Raw genomic sequence first — 16,923 nt, forward strand, 5'->3', positions numbered from 1 at the left:
CCTTATAAATGTTTTTCTTAGGGTCAAATAATAAATTCTTTCCTACATCATAACTAGAAAATATTAAATTTAAACAGAATTCTCTTGATTATGAGTCATCTGACTCCTAAAAAAAGTGAGGGTCCTGGTGGGTTAAATATATACACAATAACTTTCCATTTTCTCCTCTGTGTAACTTCTCTATTCTTTTAAAAAGAGAAATACTGATTCCCTAATTTCTCCTCATAGAAAATTGTCCAACCTATAGGAAATAATATACATAGCTGATTAAAGGATATAAATTTTTACAGAATAAGAATTTAATATGTACAGTTTTAACATTCAGGAGAAATAGGAATTACCTATTTTATAATATATATGTGTGTATATATATGTATATCTAGATAGATATAGATATATCTTCCTTATTATTCAGAGAACTGTAGTGTAAAATCCAGTCCCCACAAAGCATATTCTTAATATGAAACTATTCAAATTTATTTAACAAGATATTTACATGTATTCTATTTGAGAATTACTTGGATTGGAGTTGCACTATGATCTTTAAAAATTAGCTTTGGTAACTCCTTTTCACCAAGTAATTTGGAAAAATTATTAAATTTTACCAGGAGAAATTTTCCTCAACAATTTTAAAACTTGACATGTGAAAGATTTTTTAGAAGGCAGTTAAGGTAGCTTTCTGCAATGTAAATTTATCTGTAATGTTGACCAGGAATGTATCAAAAGATCTACAAGACAGTAAATACATTCTCAATTCTTTTATTATAAATGTATGCATATGTAAATACATGGGGGGGGGAGAGGCGGAGAAAACATAAATGAATAAAAAGAAAGCTTTAATTGGACTTGGCAAAATTTTGTTCATGCTTGTTTAAGTTACAAAACTTTTTTTTCTTAAGTTCCAAAAATGAATTCTAGCATAATGGAAATAGCTTATCCATTAACTACAAAGTCCAGGACAGGATAGATATATCTCTGTCCCAAATCCCTTACTCATGAATATCTATGAGGACTTCAATTTCGAAGTCTTTGATGTTGCATCATGGAATCTCAAAGTCAAAATGGTCCCCAGAGGCCATATAGTATAAATTGCACCTGAACAAGAATCTCCTCCATAATTATTTTTTTTTTTTGCAAGACACACCTAATATGGCTTAACCCATATTATGAAAGAAGGATTATTTATTTAAAAAGGCACAAGCCAAAAAGAAAGAATATCTGGATTTCAGAATCATTTTGGTCATTATAATACAAAGTTATTCTGTGACTTTGGTCAAGCACATATCCAGTTTCCTCTTCTAATTTTTAAATTGGGAACCATGTTTTAGATCTCATTAAATTATATAAAATTATTATGTATCTGAAGAATTTGGAGAATCTCAGAAGTAAGGAAAAATAATAAGAGGCCAAATAATGTAGTAGAAAGATCACTGGTTCATTGGAAGAAATCAGAACAGCAGGACCTGTTCAAAGTCTACCAAATCTTAGCCATGGAATCTTGGGCAAGATATTTAAAAGTTCCTGACACTAATATTCAAAATTAAAATAATATTCACAAGTGAAAAAAATCAACAAAAAAGTTATGAAAGCAATTTTTAAATTGCAAAGGTTGCTCTGAAATTGGTAACATTATACAAACTTGAAGCATCATTATTAGGAAGTGGTTAATCTCATTGGCATCAATTATATAATAATTAATATATATTAATAGAATAAGGCTTTTCTGGACTCTTCTCAGCTTAACTTCATACAACAATTGGGTAATTCTTCATACTAAGGCCCAAATTTTATTTTTTAAAAACACCACTTGGCCTTGGGATCCAAAGTCAATGTATCAATAAACCTTGTATAGAAGGACCTCAATTAAAAAAAACTATTAATAGCCCCAAATCTCTATTTTTAGGTGGCAGATAATAACCATGATAGTCATACATCAAAATATACAGTTAGGTTCATTCTTCTAATTTACATTGCATATTTACTTTGGGCTAGAACCAATTATCGTATTTTATGTGTAATTATGATGTAGATTTAAAGAATGTGACCACTTAGGGATGATTTTGTATCATTCCATCTTTATCAGGCAGATAGCAAATGAAGTCTGAGGCTGGAATGATATATAAATATAACATAGCATCTACTTTCACACCATCCTTAAGACCCATTTAGAATTTGGGGCTACATTAATATCCATGTCAGAAAAAGATCAATTTCACTTTTTGCAATGTAAATAAACCACCATATAATAACCAGCTTGAGTACATTCAATTAGCTATTGTCCTTCAAAGAGAATTAGGGAGGAAACAAGTTGTTTGGCATGTGCTTACCACCAGTCCTAGTACAAGAGTGCGCACTCTTTCCCCTATTTCTGGTGAAATGTCATTGCCGAACTGCTGCAAGGTGGTAAGAAATCTCTTCAATTTGCTGAGTTGCCTTGCTCCACAGGCTGGTGGTAACTGCTGATTAGCCAGAGAGGAAGAGGAAGAGGAGGAAGGCCCATTGCTAAAGCCATTGGGTGGAGATGGGGCTCCATTCAAAGCTGTGGGTGAATGGCTTGTGCCATTAGTTACTGTCAGAAGCACAAAGCAAGAAGAAAATTAAAAATAAAATTCTATGGAAAAGAAGTCACAGCTAATTTTGTTTGAGTTGATTTTTATGAGGTGAAAAACATTCTGATTTTTGGTCAAATATTTTAAGTGCACAGATAGCCCAGGTTAAAATTCTGCTTGATTAAATGGCCTGACTCCTCATAAATAAATATTTCTTTTATCCACATAGGCACTGATAATGAATAGAATCTGCTACAGAGTGGGGACAGCCTTCGCTCCCATGTGCACATATGCCAACCACCTGAAACATTTCAATCATGGAACAAGCAGCATTTGGATGTCAGCCTTTTGTCATAGGCTTATATCAATATAACAGGAATATTCTTCTCTAAACTGCTTCTCTAGAAAAAATGTACATTTGGTGGAGACTAAATTTATCACTGAACATTTTTAATCGTGTTTTGTACACACAACTGACAGCTGTGTTTATAAAAACAGGACTTTCAAGTTTTAACCTTCTACCACCCAATTAGAAGGCTATTTTCTCCCCCACATATTTCTTTAACCACTTCTTTAGGGAAAATGCAAATTTTCTGTAAGATGGCAGAATACATACAGCATTAATTGAGAATTAATTTTCTGAAGTTGAAAGGGGACATCCTAATTCAGAGTTGTAATAAGAGATAGCATGCATGTATGCCAATTTGTTCAATTTATTTCTGATAAAACTGATTTAGGCATTAATATAATAAACTACAAGGACTCTGCTAGAAAGAAGGAAGCAGGTCTTTAAGAAGACCTGCTTAAGAAGAGGGAGTGGCAAAATTAGTAATTGGCAATTATTTTTCGGGGGAAGTTATATACATTCCACTCATCAATCTAGTACTACACTGAAATAGTCATCTCAAATAAGGTGCTGTAACTGGTAAAATATAATCATTTCCTCATTTATAAATTTTTAAATGCTATTAATACTTTGCCTCCCCAAAATGAGAAGTTCTGTTATGTGCTATGTATGTCCAAGATCACTAATCTAGATTTATACCTAAAGATTAATCACCAACTTGCCTAGAAATAAGTGCTAAATTTGGGTCCTCAAAACAGCTATCTACATTTCCCTGAGACATTGGGGAACAGCAAACCAAAACAACACAAGTTGACAGCATTATTGCTTGACACCAATCAAGGTATCTAGTTCCTTACAAGTTTAAAAAGTTTATTAAATTACAATGAAATATGGATAGGTATAAAACCAATTATTCTATTCCAACAATTTTTAAAATACTAATATGTAAATTTTTTCCTTTTATGTTTCTTCCATTCATGTGGTTTTTATGGCACAAAGTCAAAAAATGGAATGATATTCAATAGACAGTAATTTTTAGCTCAACAAATTCTTTTACACAACCCTGTACAGAACCTAAAGATTGAAAACTGCTATCTACTATTCTTATTGGAATACATGAGATGAGGGGAACTTTCTACTGTCAGAAAATAGAAAGCAAATATAGTTCCATTCACTGATTCATAAACTAGAGTCAGAGACAGTAGCATAAAATATCAGAGATCTGAAATGTTCCAATTAATAAGGATGCTGTTTGTTTTAAACATATCTGTGTAATATTCCTATATTTGGCAAATGCACTCATATGTATGATAAGGTCACGTTGTTCCTATTATTACTTGTAAGAGACTAAAAAAGCCGACCTAGCTAGTTTAATTGGCAGGAAGGTGGAGGATAGGAGGGGAGCACACTGGTACAGATATGCATTGACCTTGGAATGATTTCAACACATTCCCAAGAATAAAGCAAAGCCAAAAAAAAAAAAAAAAAAAATTAAAATAAATAATAGTATACCGAATTTGTTTGTTCAAGAATAAATTATCACAAGATCAAGATGATGTATATTGATTTAATTTTTAAAAGTCTAACCAACTGACAGATAATAATGCAACTAAGAAAAAAAATGAGGATTTCTCAGAGATGAAGCATTAGTTCCTAACCTAAATCAAATTTAAACATTATGGGGATTTTTTTTTGGGGGGGGGAAGGAGTTTTGCATTATTTTCACTTTACACATTAATGTTGGAGTTTTTGTTTCCCTCTCCCTTAAATACAAAAAATATAGAATTTTTTTTAAAAAAATTAACAAGGTAGGGTAATTACATGTTGTGGGTGTGAATGAACTGCTTCTTGGCGCTCCTTGGGTCGTTGGAGGAGGCGGCATTGTGGGAGGCGTCAGTCGGGATTGTGTCTTCACATCCACAGGTGAGTCTGGCATTGTGGAATGCTTCTCACTACGATCTACAAGACACCACAAGGAACAGATTATTTTACCTTTTGAGACCAGTAAAACTCCAAAATTAAGTTAATTTCCCCCACCTCCAACCCCTCCTCAAAAAGGCTATGACAGGAATTTAAAAAGAACTGATCCTTTCTGCGGATAAAACAAGCCTTCCTGCTGAAACTCCAATCAGAATTGCATCATCGAAACCTCACCTAAGAAGGTAAAACACAGATGGCAGGCCCTCATTTGTAACTAGGCTATATTATCTTGTATATTTATTTCTGGCACGTGCAGATGCTACCTTGATAGTATTGGATGGTATAACACAACTTCACTGGCAATTTCAGCCAGCACTAGCAAACAGGAATAAATGGATGGCAAGGGAAGGAGAGCAATGAATCCCCCTGTAAGACAACTCAGGAAGAACTAAAGCCTCCTGCTTTGTTGTACAGGTGAGAGAGTGGTAGGAGCCTACCCTCTTGGTGACTATTCTCTGTAACACCTGCTGTCCCCTGCCAGCTTTTGTTTCCAAACTATTAGATAGAGCAGGTTAAATACTCCATGTCTCCTGGACATATTTTCCACTCCAATTTCTTTTCCTGTTCTATTCTAAAAAGCATCAATAAATAAATACCATATGCCACATAATGAAGGCTATCTTTTCTTTATTCAGTTGTCATGTGTTTATAAGTCATTATTACAGAAGGTTGGTTGCACTGTTTCAATTTACAATGGGAGGAGGTGTTGAAGAGAATGAATATTAATTCTAGAAACATGGAAAAGTTAAAGATAACCCCTACTCCATGTGTATCAAATACCATATCAATAAGAAGGGGGGGAAGACTAGGTTATTTTCACCTGCTCTATAACATTGCTTCCCAGGCCTTTTGAAGACAAGTTTTGATTGTGTTAAAGAATAAAAAGATGATTTACCTTGAATATAAAAGCAGAGTACCCATGACATCATAGTAAGTGAGCTTACTCTGCTCTTCCATTAATAAATGACTCGGGCCTAATATTAATCAATAATTAAGTAGAATCTTTCAGCAATGTCTTTTCCCAAGTGATACACCTCTCCTAGTACATGTTAAATGATTTCGTTAATCTAATTCTATTTTACTTTTTATCAATTAAATGTCTTCTGTAAAGTAAAAGGTACATCCATAAACCATGTGCCAGAAATATCAAAGAATTGTTTTAAATTTTGTAATCTTACAAATTGCCTAATTGTCCTTAGGGGGAAAATGGCCTTAAGAAGTAAAATGCTCTCTCCTCTCTTTAAATAATACTTCTTTTTAAACGTTCTTTTTAATGCAAAATACATAAAATACCGATGAAGAATCCTTTAACGAAAAACTATTATGTTTTCAGGTCATAACGGTTATTAACTCATTTAGGAGAAATTCTCAATATAATAATTATCATTAATAAATAGAAAATTCCAGATTTGCAAATTGTGGCCCTTTCAAAAGACATCTCACATTCAGATCGTTGTAAATTATTTTTCTTTCTCAAGGTCCTTTAAGTATTCCTTATTTATACTGAAATAAAGACAATACTGTATTAAGGAAAGGACACAATAGAACAATCAAAATAACCTAATAGTCACAACAATTAAAAAAAAAAATTTTCATGCTCTGGTTTATGGTTTCAGCAATTTTACTTCAAAGTCCAAAATGTTAACTAAAAAATAGGCAATGTCCTTTGCAGATTAGTGAAAGTATTGTTAAGTGGTGGTTAGACACATATAGAAGTATATAGATTATATCTAATTTATCTTGTTACTTATTACAAAATTACTTTCTTATTACTAAGCTAAAGCATTTCATCTACTACAGGAAAAAAAAGTATTCTAAGTAATATTTGTAGAGACAACTTAAATTTGCTTCTGCAATAGTTAAATTCATCTCACATTCTACTCACCTCAACCAACCTCAGCAACAAGGGAATAAATAGCTTTCAGCTTATGTTGCAACTGAGGGAAGAGGTACAGCAGCAAATACAGGCCTTCCTAAATAAAGGCAAATATTTCTGTCATGCCAAGAAAGGAGGGAGAAAGGGAGGCTTGCCAGAGCTGGTTGGGAGATAGCAGTGGGAACGGCTGGTCCATCTGGTTTTCATTCTGCTAACACTCATATTGAACTGTTAGAGAAGGCAGTCCAGATACACAGATTTGAAGCACGTGGGTGCACAGACGGAGAAAGGAAGGGGGTGGGGCAAGCAGAGAGGAGAGGGAAGAAAAAGAAAAAATAGATATGCGAGAGGAACTAATGGAGTAAGGAAGTCCAGAGAGGAGGATTAAGTGATAAGGGAAGAGAAAGAGCAGTAGGAAGACATCGACAAAGGAAGATGAGAAAGGAAAAAGAATTACTCAAAAACATTATTTTGAAGCAAGGGACAGCTCCAGCTTACAAAGGATCAGCACCTCTCTCTGGTTTGCTCCCCAAATGACAATTAAACAACAAAAAGCTTGGAATCACTCTTAGATTTCTCCCACCTTTTTTGTTCATCATAAGCATGCTCTTTCTTTCATGTGAAAAGTTTTTAAACATTTGCCTTTACCCAAACATTCCATGTGATTATTTTCTAAAAACAGTTCTAAAACACAGCCAAAAACCACCACCAGGTATAGATGGATGGTATTTCAGCTCCAGCTTACAAAGAATCAGTACATCTCTCTGGGTTACTCCCCAAATGACAATTAATCAATAACAAACTTGGAATCACTATTGGATTTGTTCATCATAAGCATGTTCTTTCTTACATATGAAAAGTTTTTGAACACTTGCCTTTACCAAACTTTCCATGTGATTATTTTCTAAAAACATTTATGTTTATATATCTTTGCTGAGAAAAATAAATAAATCTCCAAAGTAGTTTTGCTTCTCAAAAATTTGCAGGTTTTCCAAACAAAACTATAGTTCTGAAAAACAGCCATATATATATATATATATATATATATATATGGTACTTCAGGTCCAACTTACAAAGAATCAGCAGAACTCTGCTTTGCTCCCCAAATGACAATTAAACAACAGCAACAAACTTGGAATCACTCTTGGATTTCCCCCCCACACTCTTTTTTGTTTATCATAAGCATAATCTTTCTTACATCTGAAAAGTTTTTGAACACTTGCCTTTACCCAAACTTTCCATATGATTATTTTCTAAAAACACTTAGCTTATATTTCTTTGCTGAGGAAAATAAAAAAATCTCCAAAGTAGTTACTTATCAAAATCACTTTTTCTAAACAAAGCTATAGTTCTAAAACACAACCAGAAAACACCACCAGGTATAGGATGGTACTTCAGAATGTTAATATTAGCAAAACTTCTGGCTTCATTTTAATCAAATGTAACTTCAACCCAAAAGTCCAGCAAACTTGGATAAAGTAGAATCCATCTGTAACTTATTCTACCTTACTCAATACAATTACTCTAGAATGGATGGTGAAATAACAAACTAGTACCAACACACAAAGACATACCCATACACGCAAATGCAAGCATGCAGACTCACATGCTGTCTCTCTCCCTCTCTTTTCCTCTACTCCCTCCACCCCTTCACTGTCTGTCTCTGTCTCTGTCTCTGTCTCTCTGGTGCAGAATTAAAATAAATTCAGAAAACGTGTTTCAAGTATGTTGATATCTATTACATTTGTTTTGCATTATATTCTTTTAAAATTCTGAAACACACATGAGAAACTTTTATAGCAATGAGCACAAGCTATGATTTAATCACAGAAGCATTTAACTCCTTTTTAAATTAGAGAATATGGTAAAACCAACTTTAAATTATGACATTTCATGTGTAGATATCTGGTTTATGAAATTATAGTGTTCTTGTCCTACATTCAATTTTTATGAGTTATTTTTACAACTATATTATTTGGTTTAGGTAAACAGTGATATTTACTGTAAGAGCAAAAAATTATGAAAACTATGAGACAGAGATAGAAAAGTATGTGTGGAAGAGATATATGTATAGTCAAATGGATCAAACTTATTTAACCTAAATAATTTAGGCCACTTCTAAACAGGACAATCTTTCATATAGAGTAACATTTCAACTTGTATGGCACGCATCCAGGTCAAAAGTACCAAGGAAGGTTAATGCATGGAAGAAAATATGGTATATATAAATACATTACTGATCCCATTTCAATATCCAATTGAATGTCAGATCTTTGTAAAAGTGGTATGTTTCACATTTCCTTTTTTAAATGGGGGAGAAAAGAATGCTATAATATGCTGTGGCATTTATTTTACTTTTACTTAGTTCAAATAGTTCCAGATGTATATTTAAAGTATGAAGAATGTTTAATAGATACCCCATCCACTTTTTCAATATCTTTTTTTATAATGACAGCATTAATAACAATGACTGGTAATGTGTATTTATATAGATGCACATTCATATGCACAAAAACATTCACTCTCCTTTTAACACAGCTTATATTAGTTAGCTATATTACTTATGTTTTGTGAATCTGAAGTTTCCTCTAAAGTACACTATGTTTCTGTGTGTGTACATCTTAACTCTTCTGCTAGACTGTGTTCCAAATAGAAATAGTATTTTATTCACCTTGATATAATTTTAATATATAGTCCAGTGCACTGTATATAATGTCAGTCAATAAGCATTTATTAATTGCTTTGTATGTTCTAGGCATGATGCTAAGCATTGTGGAAATGGAAAGAGAAAAAAGGCAAACATGATTCTGCTCTGCTCTGCTCTGCTCTCAAAAAGCTCACAGGGGAAACATTATGAAAATAGCTAGGTACATTCAACATATAAAAGTTTATTGGACTGAAAGCATCCAATGTAAGTAACACATGCATGAGTCAATTGACAAACTGTACAATATAGAAGGGAAAGACTAAATCGTGATGACTGCAAGAATAAAAACAATAATAAGAACAATGATAGCAGTTTATACTTGGACAGCTACTTCCCTTTAAAATATTTTTGAAGGTCTGATATAGCTTAATTGATCATCCTCATTCCAGAGACATAGAAGCAGTGGTTAGGAGGGAAAAGTGATATACCTAGTTACTTTAGTAGTAAGTGAAAGAACCAAGCATAGAAAGAAATCAAAACTTCTTACTAATAATTACCATTTTAGAGATGTAGAAAAAGTGGTTGAAGGGAAAAAGTGACATATCCAAAGTCACTTTAGTAGTCAGTAATAAATGAAAGAATCAAAAGAAGAAAGAAATGAAGACTTGTTACTAATAAGGGCAAATATCAATGTTTCCAATGGAATCCTGTAATTGTTGATTTTTTTCTTTTTTTGGTTTTGGGTGGTGGTTGTTTTTGTTTGTTTGTTTTGTAAAGAGAATAATATATGAAAGAGAGAAAGGAAGAAACTCAAATATTAGTTCATCACAATATGTAATAATTTTCTCATATGGTAGCCATTTCTTTATGTTAAAATTGTGAAATAGAAAACTAGAGTCCCCAAGGAACTGAGCTGACTTTTCAAGACTCCTAAAGCTCTTTATTAGCTGTCCTCTGACCAAAAAAAGAAAAAAAAAAAAAACAAAACAAAAAAGAAAGAAAGAAAAAGAAACACAGCTAATGAAGAAGGCTTACCTGATGAGGATTGCTACCAAAGCTATTTATTTAAATTATTACCTTTAAAGACTTAGCTATAGAAGAAACACAAAAAATAAACCTAAATTTAATATAATAAAATTTAACCTTTAAAAAAAAAAAAAAGAACAAACTACCTGAAACAGCTAGTGCTTTAATTCACATTGAACAATCTGCCTGGACCTCTTTTGGCTAGAAGAAAGTGATACTCATAATTTGTAATTTTTAAAATCCTATTTTACACACACACACACACACGCGCGCGCGCGCGCGAGTGAAAGTTGCAGAATATCATCTATATGGACATTGCAGTACCATGCAGTATGGAAGGGGATGTAGGCCAACAAAAATCAATATTACTGTGTTTCAGTCTCCAGCTTTTCATTAATTTCTTGTGAGGTTTACAAAATTCACCAATTTGAAACAGAACCTCCTCATTGGTCAAATGAAAGGGTTACTTTCCATCTCTAAATTTCAAGAGATCAATAATTACTTGCCTCATATTCTATTAGTTTATCTACATCATTAGCAATAAACCAAATCCCATCACATCAGGATGTTACTCCTAGGTCTAAAATATCCTAGCTAAAATAAATAAAACTCCAAATATATAAATATATAAAGACAACAAGAGACCAAAGAGATAATGAGAAATAAATGGAAATTAGACTGGAATAGATATTTTGAGATTATTTCACATCATTCTCACACTCCATCTTCCAGCCACAATGTTCTACCTACAAAACTCATCTAGATCTGCTATCTTTCCCTCCTCTTTGCTCAGGTAATTTCTAGATGTGATCCCTTTCTCGTCTAAACAGAATTAACTGCCTATAACTCCATCTTTTATTTGTAAAAGGAGAGAACTGAATTAAATTATTGCTAAAGCTCTAATTCTGTATGAAAATCTGGAGTCACCCATTATTAAATATATGATTTTAATATAAAGGCAATTTTCCCTTTGTCCTTAAAAATGTCTAAATAAAGGGTAAAATTTTAAGAAAAGCAGGTTTCAGCTTAATAGAGGGAGAAAAAAGTCTTAAGAATTAAAACTACATGAACATAGAAAGGACTATTCTCAGGTATAGTGCCTTTTCTCTTACTAGAAGTATTCAAGCAACTTTAGGTATGTTATAAGAAGGGTTTCTGAGGATCCATCAAACTGTTTCAGTTTAACTCTACCAATTGTGTCTAAGTGAAATATTTTCATTATCTTCATATTTTGCTGAATACTGTCAGCATAATATGGGGTTATAATACTGGATTTAGGAGTTAGACAATTTGATTTTATATCTTGCCGTCAACACACTAGCTGCATAAACACAGTGGAGTTAATTTACCTGAGTAAAAAACTTCACTCTATTGGCTTCACAGGGTATGTTATGAGTAAAGCAACTTGTAAATTCTAAAGAGACACATGTATGTATGTATTTTTTGCATGTGTGCATGTGTCTATGAATGTAGTACAACAATACTACTGGTACTAGTTCTACTTTCTAAAACCAAGTAGAAAGTAATTTAGTTCTTGCATTTAACAATCATTCAAATCCTTGAAGGCGTGAGAAACATTCTCTACTCCTTCCTTCACTCCATGACATGATGTAATCTCCTTCAGTGCTCTAATCATTCTCCCTTTAGGTATACTCTGGATTATCAATGTCTCTCATAAAAAAATGTGGCATCCAGGATGAATCATGATACTTCAGATACAGTCAGAACAGAATGAAACTGTAACCTCGCTTGCTTCAGAGAGTTTATTTTTATTAATGTTCCTAGACCACAAAAGCCTATTTGGCTACTAATGACATTGACTATTCAGATCCACTCTTGTGAAGTGTTAAAACCAAACAAGTAAATTTTGCCTCTCTAATGACTTGCATCCATCCTCTCTTCATGTCATTCTAAAACACATCTTTATTACCAGCTGAAGGATGCTTTCCTTCCTTCCTGCTTTCTTCCTCTTATCCAAACTAACACTTTCCTTGCTACTAGACTAATTTCTCTCTGCTTTAAACTTTTCGCCAGCTCTCTAGCATTTAGCAAAGCCTTTCCTTAATTTCAAAGACCTCCATAATTTAGCTCTACTCTGACATTTTGAGATTATTTCACATCATTCTCACACTCCATCTTCCAGCCACAATGTTCTACCTACAAAACTCATCTAGATCTGCTATCTTTCCCTCCTCTTTGCTCAGGTAATTTCTAGATGTGATCCCTTTCTCATCTAAACAGAATTAAAATGAGGAAGAGTTCTGAGACCAAATAATCTCTCCAATTGTTTCACTTAGCAGATACTGAGTTTTAGGGAGGATTAAGTAATTTCTGCCAAGATCACTTGGGGGTTAAATAACTTTCCAAGAGCATTCAAGTATGGAAAGCAGAATTCAAACTCAGCTCCTCTTTTGTCAGTCAGTGTACTCTCCATTCTGTCTCCCCTCCCTATTTTGTACCTATCTTTTAAAACCCAATTTAAATAACTCGAATTTAAATACCACTTCCTTCAGTATCTATCTGAATCAATTTCATATTCTTACACTTGCAGTAATAACTTTTTCTCCACCACAATTCTCATAGTATTCTGGATTGAACTTCTCTTAATATACTAATTTAAACTATTAGATTATTTTATATTTGAATTAGAATTATATACACAGTTGCAATGTAACTCATTCCTCCATGATATGAGATTACATTAGGGTACCATCTAAACTTTCTACAAGTTCCACAGACCTTAGGGTCATTTTCAGTGCTATGTGTTCAGCAGGTACTTAATAAATGATTGTTGGGTAGGTTAAGACAGAATGTAAGATGCAAAGAGAATACAAGGAATTGTAGAAGGCAAAGAAACGTCAGCAGGAAATTAACAAACCACTTGCAAGAACTTGTTTTGGACAATGACTTGTAGTACACAGAGCAAAGTACAAGGTGTTCCAAAAAGTAATTAAGCTTTAATTAATAGATGTTGCAAACTTATATAAAACAAGATTTTAAAGGTTATTTAGGTTTCTTATTAAAAATTCAGTGGATTCACCATTTTGGACTATACATTGCTCTACTCAACTTTTAAACTTTGCAAAAATTTTCAGTATCTTAGTGATATACAGAACAAGCATGCTAGCCTTTATTTAGATCATCCAAAGAACAAGGTTGTGGTGCATTTGCAACAATTTTGACATAATCTCACAAGAAGAAAGCTAATATAGTGCAGATGACCACATAAGGAAACCTCTATTTCCAATCCACCAGTCTGAGAAAGTACTATCCAGAAACCATCATACAGGCAAGCGCAGAGACTATATATGCATAATGAATGATATGCTTTCATGTTAAAATTTTAAAATTATTCAAAATTCACAAAGCTAAATAGATGCAAAAAGAAATTTAAGTAAGTAAAGAAAGTAATTTAAGTAATTAAACTTTTGAATAACTTTTTTTGAAGAAGAAAAAAAAAAAGAAATAGCTTCTGAAGATATTTTTATAAAGAAACTGAGGTAAACATAGGTTAACAATCTTGCCCAGAGTCTCATAGTTAGCAAGTATCTGAGGCTGAATTTCAATTGGCTTTTCTTGACTCCATTTTACCAGCTAACAACCAGCTTCCTATTCTGCAATCTAAATGATTAGAACAATACCTGGCACTACTGAGAGGATAAATCATTTGCCAAGAGCAACATACCCATTCTAGAATGGAACCCAAATCTTGTGGACAAAGAACACTCATTTTGTCAATGGTAAAATATCTTACATACATGTAGTCTGAATGAGGCCATGAGACAGACAGACAGACAGACAGACACACACACACACACACACACACACAGAGTTGCCTCTGTTATCATTAGATATAAACATGGTAATGTTACTTCACTCAGAAAGCTCCCCAATTTACCCTGAACATTAAAATGTACCAAATTTTTGTATTAATTAATCTCCATTTATTTCATAAATACTAGAGATACATTCATTTAACAAATACGAGAGATGCAAAGACGAAAACTAAAGAGTTCCTAATCCCAGTGATCTTACATTTTCTTGGAGGAAAGAACCAACATCTAATTTTAATTTTTCTCTGGAATCCACACTCCATATTTTCAATTGCCTATTGGACATGCATAATTCCCACAACAAAACTAGTTCCCTGGCTTGATTCCTTTTTAAGTGCTGGCAATAATTTCCCAATTACTTCTGCTTTAATTTCTCTACTTCTATTTGTGCTAGAAACAAATGTTTCAGTTATCCATGTTCTGAACCTTACAGACATTTGTGCTCCTCCTCTCTCTACAATTATTATTCCATATCTGTTCTCAAGTTCCCTGAAATAGACTAATTTCTAGCACAAAACACAGACTATATGTTTTCCATGGATGCCTTCAAGTGCTAAGTAAAATTTTCACCTTCTACCAATAAATTTTCCTGATGCTTCCTTGTCTTATCTCCAATGTATCTTACTTGTACATAATTATTTGTCATCTTCCCCCATTAGTGTGAGATCACTCCAAAAACAAAATTTGTCTTTTGCTTTTCTTTGCATTCCCAGCACTTAGCAGAGTCCCTGGCTTAAAGTAAGTGCTTAGTAAGTGTATTTTCTTCATCATCATCATTCAAAAACATGTGTTTATTTTCCAGGCTATAATCTTATCCATGTATGATATTCTCACCTCTAATTCAGGTCAATCGCATCTATTCACTTTTTTCCTAAAGTAATGAGATGTCTAATCATCAGAAAGACCAGAAATTTAGGTATTTCTGACTTCAAAGAATATCTCTTCTATCCACTCTGACAAATACTTGGTTGTTAATTGTTTTTTAAGAGGACCAAAATGACATCATAATGTGTCTAACTATGACTTAGCAGACCAACACAAGTTGAGAATATTTGATCACAGGTCACGCATAAACAGTTCGTGTGAACAGTTTTAAGTACGATGTTTCTAAGTTGGTGCATTTCACATTTTTTTCAGGTTTCTTGGAGTTACTGCAGTTCTGCTTCTCTCATAGAATATAGCACTTTCTCTGATGAGTTTGATAGTCCTTTTGTCAGCATCTCCCATGTTGCATAATTGATTCCAATAGTACACCCTGAATATGTAAACTGTTGTTTCAATTAATTCAATATTCCAATGCGACATCTTCTATTCACTCCTCATTTGCTGCTACCTTAAAAATAGTAGTAATTACTGGGCTTATATCACAAAGAAATATAAAGAAAGGAAAGGGACCCATGTGAGCAAAAATATTTGTGTCAGCCCTTTTTGTAGTAGCTGGAAATTGAATGGATGGATGCTCATCAACGAGAGAATGGCTGAGTAAATTGTGGTATATGAATGTTATGGAATATTATTTTTCTGTAAGAGATGACCAACAGGATTAATACAGAGAGGCTTGGAGAGACTTACATGAACTGATGGTAAGTGAAATGTGCAGAACCAGATCCATTATACACTTCAACAACAATACTATACAATGATCAATTCTGATGGAAGTGGCTCTCTTCAACAATGAGAGGATCCAAATCAGTTCCATTTGACCAGTGACGAACAGAACCAGCTACACCCAGAGAAAGAACACTGGGAAATGAGTGTGGAACACAACATAGCATTTGCACTCTTTCTGTTGTTTGCTTGCATTTTTGTTTTTCTTATCATCTAGGGGAGGGGGTGGAGGAAAGGAGGGGAAAAGTTGGAACAAAAGTTTTTGCAAGGATCAATGTTGAAAAATTACCCATGCCTATGTTTTGTCAATAAAAAGCTAAAATTAAAAAAAGAGAAAAAAATAGTAACTATACTCTTAACAAGGCAAATCTCTCTACTTGAGCTCTTAAATACATCTCTTTCCATCTTCTCCAGGAGCTTGCCCATTTTTTATCACTCCTTCTGTTTCATCTTTATTCTTTCCTATGCACTGGCACTTTCAGTCTTGCCTACAAGCTCACCAATGCTTCCTCCATTCTAAAACAACAACAATAACAAAAACAACAACAATAAAAACTTGATTGATCCCGCCTTCTTCTGAAACTATTTTTCTAAAACTTTCGTTTTTAACCAGATTTCTAAGAAAAAACATTTCTATCTGATGGCAGATTTTCCTTCCTCACTGCCCATCTACTTCTCAATACCTTGCAATATTATTAGCTATAAAATCCACTACTTAATTGAAACTGATTTCTACGAAGTTACCAATAATCTCTTAAGTCCTACATCCAATGACTTTTTCTCAGTTCTTATATTTCTTGACCTGTCTATAGCTTTTGACATCTTTCTAGATATTTCCTCTTTCCTTGGGTTTCATTCTTAAGATTTTCCTCCTATTTGTTCTTTCTCAATTTCTGTTTCTGAATAATCACTGAGCTCCTGGATATTGTTCACCTATGTATTACAACAGCTACTATGAGGTTCCCTATTCTCCCACTTGATAACAAACATTCTTAACTTGGGGGCCATAACCACTTTTTGATTTTACTATTTTTTCTTTGTTAAAAAAAATACATATT

General features: G+C 33.3%; 1 protein-coding gene across 8 annotated transcripts in view; it reads right to left on the reverse strand.

Annotated features, from left to right (window-relative positions):
- RUNX1T1 (RUNX1 partner transcriptional co-repressor 1) overlaps nucleotides 1-16,923 on the reverse strand; it is a 174,899-nt gene that overhangs the window by 62,951 nt on the left and 95,025 nt on the right. For 7 of the 8 annotated variants that reach the window (XM_051970836.1, XM_051970839.1, XM_051970842.1 and 4 more), the window contains 2 exons: nucleotides 4,717-4,854; nucleotides 2,328-2,569 (listed from right to left, as the gene is read on the reverse strand). In XM_051970836.1, coding sequence (XP_051826796.1) covers nucleotides 2,328-2,569; nucleotides 4,717-4,854 — 380 coding nt within the window. Of the gene's footprint in view, nucleotides 1-2,327; nucleotides 2,570-4,716; nucleotides 4,855-6,760; nucleotides 6,851-16,923 lie in introns of those variants that run through there. The other variant, XM_051970841.1, reaches the window with a different exon arrangement.

This window comes from Antechinus flavipes, chromosome 1, assembly GCF_016432865.1.
Source record: "Antechinus flavipes isolate AdamAnt ecotype Samford, QLD, Australia chromosome 1, AdamAnt_v2, whole genome shotgun sequence".
In the NCBI taxonomy this organism is placed as follows: Eukaryota; Metazoa; Chordata; class Mammalia; order Dasyuromorphia; family Dasyuridae; genus Antechinus; species Antechinus flavipes.